General features: G+C 41.6%; 1 protein-coding gene across 1 annotated transcript in view; it reads right to left on the reverse strand.

The window, feature by feature from the left end:
* Positions 1–9506: 9506 nt before the first annotated feature.
* The window catches only part of LOC123767463 (uncharacterized), a 30757-nt gene continuing 27903 nt past the window's right edge, over positions 9507–12360 (reverse strand). Inside the window, exons 20-24 of the mRNA XM_069313179.1 lie at positions 12069–12159; positions 11194–11276; positions 10717–10837; positions 10143–10337; positions 9507–10022 (exon numbers count right to left, since the gene is read on the reverse strand). Coding sequence (XP_069169280.1) covers positions 9796–10022; positions 10143–10337; positions 10717–10837; positions 11194–11276; positions 12069–12159 — 717 coding nt within the window. The 3' untranslated portion in view covers positions 9507–9795. The remainder of the gene's footprint in view (positions 10023–10142; positions 10338–10716; positions 10838–11193; positions 11277–12068; positions 12160–12360) is intronic.

The following is a 12360-nucleotide window of genomic DNA, read 5'->3' on the forward strand; positions in this document are numbered from 1 at the left end:
TGAAAGGTAGACCTCTTCCCATGAAGAATGCTACGCAGGCCAGCCAGTCAGGGTCCTCGGAGGGTTACCTTAGTTACCCCCTCCGTCGACCCTCTTCCCACAGCGCACCACAGAGAACGGAGGTTCACTCACCAGTAACTTGCTCATCAGGTAGGGCGAGGGAAGGTAGTAGCTGCAGTCCCACGAATCAAGAAGTACCATCTCAAAGTCCTCTTCACACTATCTTACGTATTTCACCTCCACACTATCCCTCATTTTCTATATATTTATATCCACGAAATCATTGACGGTAAACTCTTTTATAAACACAAAATAATAAATAAAAATCAATGAAAAGCTTATCTGTTTCCACAATGTTTCACGCTTTAGACAATTCCTTTTTTTTATATTATCGAATGAAACAAATTTTCTGAAATGAAACAGTTCATGATGACTGTCCTCACAGCAAAAAGGCACTCCACAACTCTCTTTTCCTTCCTTTTCCTTTCTTTTTTAGCAACATTTCCCAAACAAATCCCAGATATATTTAATTAATTTAATTAATTAAATTTAGTTTAATTTAATTAAACAATAATTAATATTGTTTATCCTGAATACACCAACACCAACCTCTCTCACGTCTTTAAACGCTTTCTCCTTCGCTCGGAATATCACTAAAAGGGTCTTATCTTCCTTGAGGAACTTGGAGATTAGGCGATAATTACGAAGGTGGGATATTAGGAAGAGACACTGGAATATTAGAAAGACACTGGGATATTAGGAAGACACTGGGATATTAGAAAAGAACACTGGGATATTAGGAAGAGACACTGGGATATTAAGAAAAGTCACTGGGATATTAGGAAAAGTCACTGGGATATTAGAAAAAGAAGCTGGGATATTAAGACAAGCTGGGATATTAGGAAAAAAAGCTGGGATATGACCAATAACTGTGTAATTGACAGCTTGAAGTGCCTCTATTTAAATCGTAATTGCCGCTAATGGCAGATAATTCTTAATTACTTACTACCCATTGGCGTGTAATTAAGGACTATAATTGAATATGAATTTTGGGGTTTTGAATATTAGGGGAGATAATTAGGGCAGGTAATTAGGGGTCAGGAATTAATTTAGGTAAATGGATTATTCGAGAAAATTAGAATTATTAAATTTTTGTTCAGTCGGGTTACCGGTTTTGTATATTAATTAATTGGCTTATTTCGATTTATTTAATTATAAATTGAATTAGGTAAAATTGTAAATTATATCCCATGGCATTTTTTCCCCATAGAAAATTTTCCAATTTTATTATTATTTATCGACTATTTAATATTGTATAGAATTTGTTGTAAATAACAATAACCTTAATGTATAAGGCGCATAAGACAAAAATCACATTTACGTGATATATATCATCTTGAGGTTATCTTGAGATGATTTCGGGGCTTTTTAGTGTCCCCGCGGCCCGGTCCTCGACCAGGCCTCCACCCCCAGGAAGCAGCCCGTGACAGCTGACTAACACCCAGGTACCTATTTTACTGCTAGGTAACAGGGGCATAGGGTGAAAGAAACTCTGCCCCATTGTTTCTCGCCGGCACCTGGGATCGAACCCGGGACCACAGGATCACAAGTACAGCGTGCTGTCCGCTCGGCCGATCGGTTCCCTGTCGTGTTAATGTGATTTCTGTGTTAATATAAAGCAGATATTCTGCTCAAAATTGTTTATTTACACGTGAAAAGACGTCATTCACGCAATGTCTCACAGGCCATATGGCTTTGTTTACATCTTAAGTTTCGGAGTCGACGTCCACGTGGCTTTGTTTACATCGTAAGTTTGGGAGTCAACGTCCTTCGGTGAGATACCTCATTCATGTAACGTCTCACGATGTAAACAAAGCCACGTGGCCTGTGAGACGTTACATGAATGAGGAATCTCACCGACAGACGTTGACTCCCAAACTTACGATGTAAACAAAGCCACGTGGCCTGTAAGTTTGGGAGTCAACGTCCGTCGCTGTGAGATACCTCAATCATGTAACGTCTCACAGGCCATGTGACTTTGTTTACATCGTAAGTTTGGGACTCAACGTCCGTCGCTGTGAGATACCTCATTCATGTAACGTCTCACAGGCCACGTGGCTTTGTTTACATCGTAAGTTTGGGAGTCAACGTCCGTCGCTGAGAGATACCTCATTCATGTAACGTCTCACAGGCCACGTGGCTTTGTTTACATCGTAAGTTTGGGAGTCACCGTCCGTCGCTGAGAGATACCTCATTCATGTAACGTCTCACAGGCCACGTGGCTTTGTTTACATCGTAAGTTTGGGAGTCACCGTCCGTCGGTGACTGGACAGCGTCCGCTGTGGGAGCGGCGTTATGCATGGGATGTTGGGCGTGTAAAGCGTAACACTCAGAAGGTCATCTAAAACCCTATCACAGTCCACGATCGGCGTCTGAGTGTATGTGGGGATCAGGACATGTATATAAATGACACTGAGACAGGACGTTTCTCCATTTGGTCACCACTTGGTCCGGGAGACATCTCCCGTCACGCAGGGTGCAGTTGCGCCTCCACAGATCTCCAGTATCATCTTTTGATACTGGTAATGGCTCGAAAGGGCCACCACTTACGGGCTATTCATGCCCGTGCCACCTCTTGGGTGGCTTAATCTTCATCAATCAGGACGTTTCTCCGCTCCTGTGCCAGGTAAGTCCATTACAGGCTCACTATAGCCCGTGCTACTTGGAACTTGTTCCGAGGCTTAGCGTCCTCGCGGCCGGTCGTCGACCAGACCTCCTGGTTGCTGGACTGATCAACCAGGCTGTTGGACGCGGCTGCTCGCAGCCTGACGTATGAGTCACAGCCTGGTTGATCAGGTATCCTTTGGAGGTGCTTATCCAGTTCTCTTTTGAACACTGTGAGGGGTCGGCCAGTTATGCCCCTTATGTGTAGTGGAAGCGTGTTGAACAGTCTCGGGCTTCTGATGTTGATAGAGTTCTCTCTCTCAGAGTACCTGTTGCACCTCTGCTTTTCAACGGGGGGTATTCTGCACATCCTGCCATGTCTTCTGGTCTCATGTGGTGTTATTTCTGTGTGCAGGTTTGGGACCAGCCCCTCTATTATTTTCCATATATAAATTATTATGTATCTCTCCCGCCTGCGCTCAAAAGAACACAGATTTAGGCTCTTTAGTCGGTCCCAATAGTTTAGATGTTTTACTGAGTGGATTTTAACAGTAAAGGATCTCTGCACCCTCTCCAGGTCAGCAATTTCTCCAGCTTTGAAAGGGGCTGTCATTGTGCAGCAGTATTCTACTCTAGAGAGCACTAGCGCCTTGAAGAGTATCATCATCGGTATAGCATCTCTAGTGTGAAAAGTTCTTGTTATCCAACCTTTCATTTTTCTCTGATCACTGAATTACAGTGACGAAGTGGATATTTTGACCGTTCTTCCGATGAGACATAATTACTATGTCTCCCCCTAGAAGCACCGATGGTACACAATTATCAATAACGACAGAACCACCAATGGAAGAATTATCAACTGCGTCCCATCAGCGGTTCCATCGTTATCAACGATAGAACCACCAATAAAGCAATTATCAACGCAGGAACCACCGACGGACGCAGTTATTACACACAGAGATCACACTAACGTGATGCATCAAATGAACAAATCCACAAGGGCCGTGAGGAGGATTCGAACAGGCGACGCAGTTATTAATCCCTGGCGGGATTGCGTCATCTCGTCAACTCGTCCGCGAAGGCCGCCTACTCCCAAAATGGCGACGTAAACAAAGCCCACGTGACCGCGTGACGTCATAAGAAGGTCCCGAACGTAAACATAGAACTTCGGTTTCAACTCTTTTAACCCTGTCGTAGCACAGTCGATTAAGGCAGTGTCTGGGATGCTCCCGGACGCAGGTTCGAATCCTCGTCACGGCCCTTGTGGATTTGTTCGTAAACATAGACTGTTTTTGAGAGATGTTTACGTACAAAACATGTTTTTTTGAACGTTTTCTGCATTTACGTTGTTTTTGCGAATGGTGCATTTACGAATGTTTTTGCACTTACGTTCAAAACAGTCAAAGTATGACTGTTTTGAACGTAAATATCTCACTGTTGTATTTTAAAGTTATTGTTATTATTGTTGTAGTCATTATTCTCGATAATATAAATTAGTCATTATTCTCGATAATATAAATTAGTCATTATTCTCGATAATATAAATTAGTCATTAATCTCGATAATATAAATTAGTCATTATTCTCGATAATATAAATTAGTCATTAATCTCGATAATATAAATTAGTCATTATTCTCGATAATATAAATATTCCGATAGATTCCTTTAATGCAAATGGGAAGCAGGTTTAATGATTAATAATATTTAATTGATATGCATTATTAATTATATTTAAAAATACCAATTGGCTATTCACGTTTTTTCATAAATTCATTTTTATTTGTATATTATTTACGCCTAAAATTACTGAGTAGTAAAGGCGAAACGTTATTAATATGAATATGGTTAAGTTACTACACTAGGCACTAAAACTAGGCCTATATAGGCCTACCATCAATAACTATGTCTACAACCAGCCACTTTTAGGTAAATCACTATGTAATTAGGCCTACGACCAGTCACTAGGCCTGATACTACTCAACACGTGTGTCGTCGCTGTCATTACGGGTATAATTAATGTCACTAATTCAATACGCTAATTACTTTTACTAGGCTTATCTCACCAGGTACACCTAGGTCTGTTACCATTCACACAGTATGTCACCAGTCATCACCACTAGGCCTATCGCTAGTCGCTGGAAATGTATCAACACTGTCACTCATTTGAACTACCACCAGTGCCACTAGAACTACCACCAGTCATGACTGCCACTGAAACTGTCAATCAGTCTCTAAGTTTGTCGCCAATTACGGTCACTAGGCCTCCCTCAGTCACCAGTAGGCCTGCCACCAGTCAGGTCACTAGGCTTTACATCACTTAACAAACGATCTACCACCAGTCACTTCAACCAGGCTGCCACAAGGCTTTTCCACCAATCACTAGGCCTACCACCAGTCACTTCAACTAGGCCTAAACATTAGTGAACATTTTTCCATGGCTAACTTTGCCCGTCACCACCATAGACGGCCCAGACGTCATCTTTATCACACAGTGAAGTAGAGGCAAGTTGCTTAATAGACTTAAGGCAAGTTGCTTATAGTTAATTGTATATAGTAAAAAAAATTGTTTATGCATATTCCATAATGTAATCGGGGAACTGATGAGAGACTTTTCACCCACACACACACACACACACCGTCCGCGTGTGTGTGAGTGTGTGTGTGTGTGTTTGGTGTGGGGGGGGATGTCACCCCCCACCCCACGTCTTGATAGATGTCTCAAGACGTCACACAGTAGCAGGCAAGTTGAAGTGAGTAGCACACCTCGTCCGTCACCAGCAGGCAGATGGGGGTCCTTCTCTCTCCGCCGGGCGCGAGAAACTGAGGCAGCTCCGGCCAGTTCGATACCATGGGGGCAAGCAGGAATTTTTCATTGTAATATGATAAAATTACCAAAATACCACATCACGATGCGATTAACAATATTGGAATACCAGCTGGCGGAGCCGCCGAGGGTAACGGGGAGCTGGCCGCGCTAACTTTCGCTCGGGACTCTTAATGAACGATCAGAGCCCTTCCTGAGCCTGTCCTGGCTCCTAGGGGCGCCTAGGCACCCGTCCTAGCTAATTGCATTCACCGGCGTCTCCTCAGGCCTGCCTAGGACCCCGATTGGGCTAAAAAACGCCGGGTAAGCGACGGCTATACGTCAAAAACCGCAATTCCGTCGGTCATTTTTGCACATCCAATCAATTTAGCACAAGACGATGGGGTCAGCACCGACGCGCCCGTGTCAAATACCCGAGTCAGGATCCAAAGCTCTCAACAACGCAAACACCAGAATCAATCAATCAGCGGCAGTGGCCATCGATCAATCCTGCCAGCTCGCCCGGCCCTACAAACCTTCCAATATGAAAACGTCCGCAGCGAAAATCGGCGGAGTATGAAAGATATGTTATTGGTGAGTTCCAGGGAAAGCGGACATGTTTGCCAGGATAAGTCACATAGTTGAAGTATTGAGCTGCTGGGGGCTTGTTTTATTGGAGTAGCTGGGACGCCACCCTCTGCATCCTACTCATTCCAGCCCATTCCTGCCCATTCCAGGCCATTCCTAGCCTCTCGCAGCAGCCCGCCTGTCCCCCCCGTCTCTCTCACCTCGGGTCGGGCCAACTAGATCCCCCTTCCCTATTGCGGGGATGAGTTTCCCGCCCAAAAGAGGTTACAATTAAAGTGAAAAGGCACAGGGTTGATTTGACTGATGATTATGGTTAGCTTCTTCCTATCTGGTGAGTGTTTTATGCTAGCTTTCTCTCTCTCTCTCTCTCTCTCTCTCTCTCTCTCTCTCTCTCTCTCTCTCTCTCTCTCTCTCTCTCTCTCTCTCTCTCTCTCTCTCTCTCTCTCTCTCTCTAGGGCATTTCTTGCTCACCTCGTCTCTAATGAAGGAGGGGACGATGGATGGCGCTCATCCAAACTTTCCCCCACTAAATGGGAAGATTATTATCAATCAAACATTATTTTTATGATGAATACATTTCTCCTGAATATTTTTTTTGTCAGTATTACATTTTTATTTTTTTTCTCAGAATTGATTACTCGCGAATTATTAGATGTAAGAGTTATTTCCATAAACGCCAATCGGAATTAGGAAATTTAGAACTATTAGCTTCATTATAATATATATATATATATATATATATATATATATATATATATATATATATATATATATATATATATATATGTATATATATGTATATATATACTTCAGTACTGAAGTATAAGTATACTCGCAGTATACTCGCTGGTTGGTCAGTAAGCTATTGTAGTGATCTTAATGCCCCCCCCCACCCCACCCCCCACCCCCCACCCCCCACTAAAAGTTGATATAGGCCTTAAACCCAACGCCAAAGAAAAAACCATTAAAACCAAAACACATCGCTGGAACAAAGGTTTTTATTTTTAAGTAAACAAAAAAAATTTAATTATTTTATTTCAAGCAGGGTAATTATCTTTTAACACAATTGATGTTTACGCCATGTTAAATTCCTTACAGATTTTATTTTGCAAAAAAATATATATCATCCATACTCGTCTGTTTATGTTACAAAATATACACATTTGTAATACCTTAGGAAAATTATATAATAACTACAGGTACCATATAAATTGATTTCAACAGCCCAGTTAAGTGTTTTAACACACATGTATACGCCAGCAAACGTACATACACAAATATACACATCGGCAAGCAATCATACAAATTTGAGTCTCCATAACGTAACAATATAGATTATATACATATACATACATATATATGGTATAGAATGTATACATTCAAGCATCTAATACACTCCCCTTAAGAGACAGTTAATACAAGACAGAAATTAGGATTATACATATAAAGGAGGTCAGTTTTTTTTTAAATAACTTAAGAAAATATTGTTTACAGAAATCTTATGTCATAGGTGATTTGCTTTCACATTAAATTTACAAGAAAAAAAATATTTTGTGATCATACAATGGGATCGAACCCGTGTTCCTGAACCCCCTCAGACATGCATTCGATCCCATTGTATGGCTTTAGTAATTTTCTCATATCATTTACTTTCTCCTGATATTTGATTGTGTAAAGATTTCACAATTTAACCAAAATACTAAATAATAATATGATGGAGCCATGAAAATGTTGAATTATTTTGAAATATATGAAGAGTTAATGTATGGGAGGTAAAAATAGTTAATATTATGGTCTGAAAGTGTAAAAAACACATTAATATATCTAAGAAATTAGTACAAAATTAATAGTGCACGCTCTGAACTGTGAAAATTTAGAAAAAATCCATTTTAAATTTATTTATTAATATATAAATCCATTTTATCAAATTTATATCAGACTTTTTTTAAATATTTCAAACATCTTTTAACTCAGTTTCCTGACAATACTGCAATATTTCAGGTGCAATCAATCACTACTGCAACTTACAAATTCATTTTCATTCCAAGACGGTGTGCGCTCAAGTGGCATGAAAAATGTGAGAAAAAATCATTAATAAATAGTTGGGCAAGTTTCCTTTCACCTACTACCCCTGTTCACCTGGCAGTAAATAGGTACCCGGGAGTTATAGACAACTGCTGTGGAATTGCATTCTGGAGAGGGTCAGTATTTTTAGTAAGGGGTAATAAGTTTTATTACTTATATAAATATTTTAATAAGTAAGGGAGATTTGCAGGGGGGGGGGGGAGCGGCTCAGTAAAAGCCTAAAGTGTGTATTCACCTAATTGCGCTTGCGGGGAGGTTGAGCTTCGGCTCTTTGGTCCCGCCTCACAACTGTCAATCTACTGTTGTACACGTACTTTTATATAATGAAATCTAATGTATAAGAATGAGATATATTTATGTATTTACACACACAGGCTTCAGTCTCCGACAAATCGAATTAAATTATAAACTATGTAACCCACTTAATAGTGTTGATCTGTATTAAATAATCCACAGTCACCACAAACTCTTCCATCCAAGCAACTTAACACTTTAATAATTTGGGTGTAGGTAAGTTGCAAGGTTCACAATCCCACCTCCACCTCCCATCTCAACAAATTATCACAATTATCAGCTAAAATCATAGGTGTGGCGGGTGGGGAATTTAAAAAATGGCGAACAACGGCACTCTCTTTGTTTACACTCGGCAGGGCTGCCAACATGGCCGCCGCGCGCGTTGTGGAGGCGGTCAAACTGTTTTAGGAATTACTGCTAAGTAGGAGAGAGTTGCTATGGTGGCCATACTGGTGATTTGTTTTATATAATTTCGCGTTTCTCAAAATTGAGTTTAATGATTATTATACTTTATATAATTAAATTTACTAGTATTATTGCTAGGAGTAATTATATTACCAAACAACCTCTAGATAATAAATAATAGCAATTACTTGTTTTAATTATTTTAAATAATAATGAGAACTATTGTAACAAGTAGTTTTTATTAATTTAACATTGTTGTGATTGGTATCATCAATATTGTAATATTATAATTGTGTGTTATTTTTAATTATTATTGAAATGTATATTATCATCTATCAGAGCCGGTATGATTGAATTCCCGAATTCCAGGTTCTGGACTCTCGCTTGACCAGTTCGGCAGATGACAATTCCCCTTGTCGGAGACGGGACGAATCGCCGAGGTGCCCTTAGGTCAACTACTGACCTTTCCCAGGAGGCAACTCACAACAGCGGCTTAACTCCCAGGTATTTATTTACTACTAGGGTGAACGGTTTCTGTCCTGCCAGGTAGATGGAACCCGGGTCCTTCGGTTGTGGAGCCTACACACACAACCGTAGACTTCTAGTCGAAGACGTAGTCTACTTCGTAGTCTACGAAGCAGTCGTAGACTACTATGCTACACGATTGTCATAAGGCTATTAATTTACGAAAATGGTATTTAGGTAATCAGGTAGTTACAACATTAAATTAAGGTGCTTTTATATTAAAAAAAAAACTAGCCTTTGATGCAACAAATACCCTATTTTGCTAGGAGAACACAAGAGACAGAACAACATCGTCACTTTTCACCAAACTGGCACACACAAATGTCCAGAGTAAATTGTTTACAATGCTAATCACAACCAATCTTAAATCGGCTTTAGAAGCTAACGGATATATTTACGCCATCGGGGAAATACGCAGACACAGAAATACTTACGCAGACAGCGAGGAAAATATGCATTCAGAAAGATACTTACCCAGACAGTCGGGGAAGACATCGACAGTCCAGCCAGAGTCGTGACACACACTGACGAAGGAGGTATTGAGATCGACGAAGACGCCGCCGATACACCAGTAGCCGACAGCCGAGCCAATCACCGCCATCCCGGAGTAGTTGGTCTCGAGGAAGCCCGTAGCGGCAGGAGCAGCATACGGGCACACTGTAGGGAGATTCAAGTACGTTTATTGAGACAATGAAATAAATCTCAAATCTACAAAAACACATGGAACCGATCAGGACAAGGCTTAGGGATTGGGACGAAGGGGTTGCGGGCACTGACCAGACACACACAGGAACGTAGGATCGAGGGCAGACCAGGCGACCCCATCGTAGGTAACTGTAGTGTAGGTCCTGCCATCCGGGGCCATGGTTCCAGCCCCACAGCTGAAGTTAAGCACCGTCGAGGTCCAGTAGGGTCCGCTAGACGGCATCAGGGTCATTCCAGCGGGGAGCGGTGGCAGCGGTACTGTCACTTCTGTGGATAAAGGGCATACAACGGGTGAATTGACCCTTTGGGTGCCGGGTAATTTAGCTTTGTAACCATACTTCTATACTGGGAGAAGGCTTGGTGCCTGATCACTTGGACCATAGGGATTCGAACGCCGACCTGCATGAAGCGAGGCCGTTGCTGTACCGACTAGCTCAAGCTAATTGCGCACAGGTGAAATTAACGGAGATTTCTTACATAGCAGCTGAAAGTGATCCCACGACAGGTGAAAAGAGATGATGCCCACCTACAAGACGAGGGGAAAGATGCTGCAAGATTACGGGCTCACCATAGCCCGTGCTACATGGACACTTCGTCCTAAGTAGCTAAATCTTTAACAACAACAACAACATGCTGTAAGACTCACCTTCCCGACAAACGAGGAGACTCGGGTCCACCAGGGTCCAGTTCCCGTCATCTTCACACGTCACCACAATGCTCGTGTTCAGGTCGCTAAATTTCATCCCGTTTGAACACGTCAGATTTACCTGTTGGGGAGATAGATAGGGATGCTGTGTGTGTAATCTTAAGGCCACATGTGATGCTGTGGTCCTGGGACCCCTCCTGATCCTAATTTATGTGACTGACCAATCCAAGGAATGTAGAGCGTTATAAGACTGTAAAAACGGAGGACTAGGAAGTTACAGGACTGTAAAAATAGAGGAGGATTGCAGGAAGTTACAGGAATGTAAAAACAGAAGAGAACTACAGGAAGCCCTCGACAGACACTAGGAGTGGGCAGACGAACATTTGCTGAAATTCTGTACACCAGCTGTATTTCACATAACCCCCCCAGAGGTGCAAAGTAACCCTAGTGCTTAGTACAGTTCCCAGAGGACGTCACCTCGGTTCCTGAAGAGCGGGAGAAGTTATCCCAGTCGCTGGTGGCTCCTTCAGGGGCTGGTGGAGGGTCGTCATCTAAACACACTAATCAAAAGCAGATACACAAGTTACATTATGCATTTTTCCCCCTTTTTTCATAAGGCTAATGACCACTGATACTAATTATTAATAACCCTTAATTAAACGTTATCAGTCATATTGTATTTTGTCTCTAGAGTACATTGGATTACTTTGTTAATGCCGTGATTTTTTTAATTATTAATCCCTAGATATATTTGGTGTGTGAAATAGAATTGATGGTAACGAGTACACGAGCACAGCTCAGAGGCGTAGCAGTTAACAGTGTACAACACGGAAAATAATACATTTTCCTGCAAATTTAATATAGCCAGATAGGAAAGATTAAGTTTCTGGAAACTGTAAATCCCATTCATTTTTTGTACTATTTCTAAACCTAATAAATTATGATAACTAGCATCTTGGAAGGGGTCTCCAACAGTTTCAAGATATAAATTAATAAATACATTTGATGATTACGTTAACTAGCAGCTATGATAGATAACTGGTAAACTATGAGCCATGATAACAGTTAATAGCCATGATAGTCAGCTAGTCGTTACGACAGCTAGCTGTGACTACTTGCTAGATTTAATAGCCAGCTAGTATCCATGACTAGCCAGTAGTAGCCTTGACAGCTCTCAGCAAGTCATGCCACCCATGACAGCATCTTGACAGGCGTGAATAATTCACAGCTATGACAGATGGCTAGTAGACCGACCAGTCAGCTAGAAGCCTGGCAGGCATTCCTGCCAGGCTACAGTCAAGCGGTAGACATGACAGCCATTCGTCAGACATGACAGCTAGAAGAAGACTTACGAGTAACACAGGTGACCATTGAGGCGTCGGGAACCCAGGTGAACTCGCTGGAACAGGTGACATTTCTCTCTCTGACAGGTGCTTCAGACACCTGTTGACAAATGATGGGTTCTTGAAGCACGTGTTTGAGATTAAAAGGCTAATCCCTGGAAACACAAACCGAAACTGTCTCTATTTTCCGCTTGTTACAACTTGTAATAAAGTTGTTACATCTTGGCTTAACGTGTTTATGACGTATTAGAACGTTGTTACAACTTGCTATATTGGTTGTTATAACTGGTTAGGTGGTGTT

This window comes from Procambarus clarkii, chromosome 74 (genome assembly GCF_040958095.1).
Source record: "Procambarus clarkii isolate CNS0578487 chromosome 74, FALCON_Pclarkii_2.0, whole genome shotgun sequence".
In the NCBI taxonomy this organism is placed as follows: domain Eukaryota; kingdom Metazoa; phylum Arthropoda; class Malacostraca; order Decapoda; family Cambaridae; genus Procambarus; species Procambarus clarkii.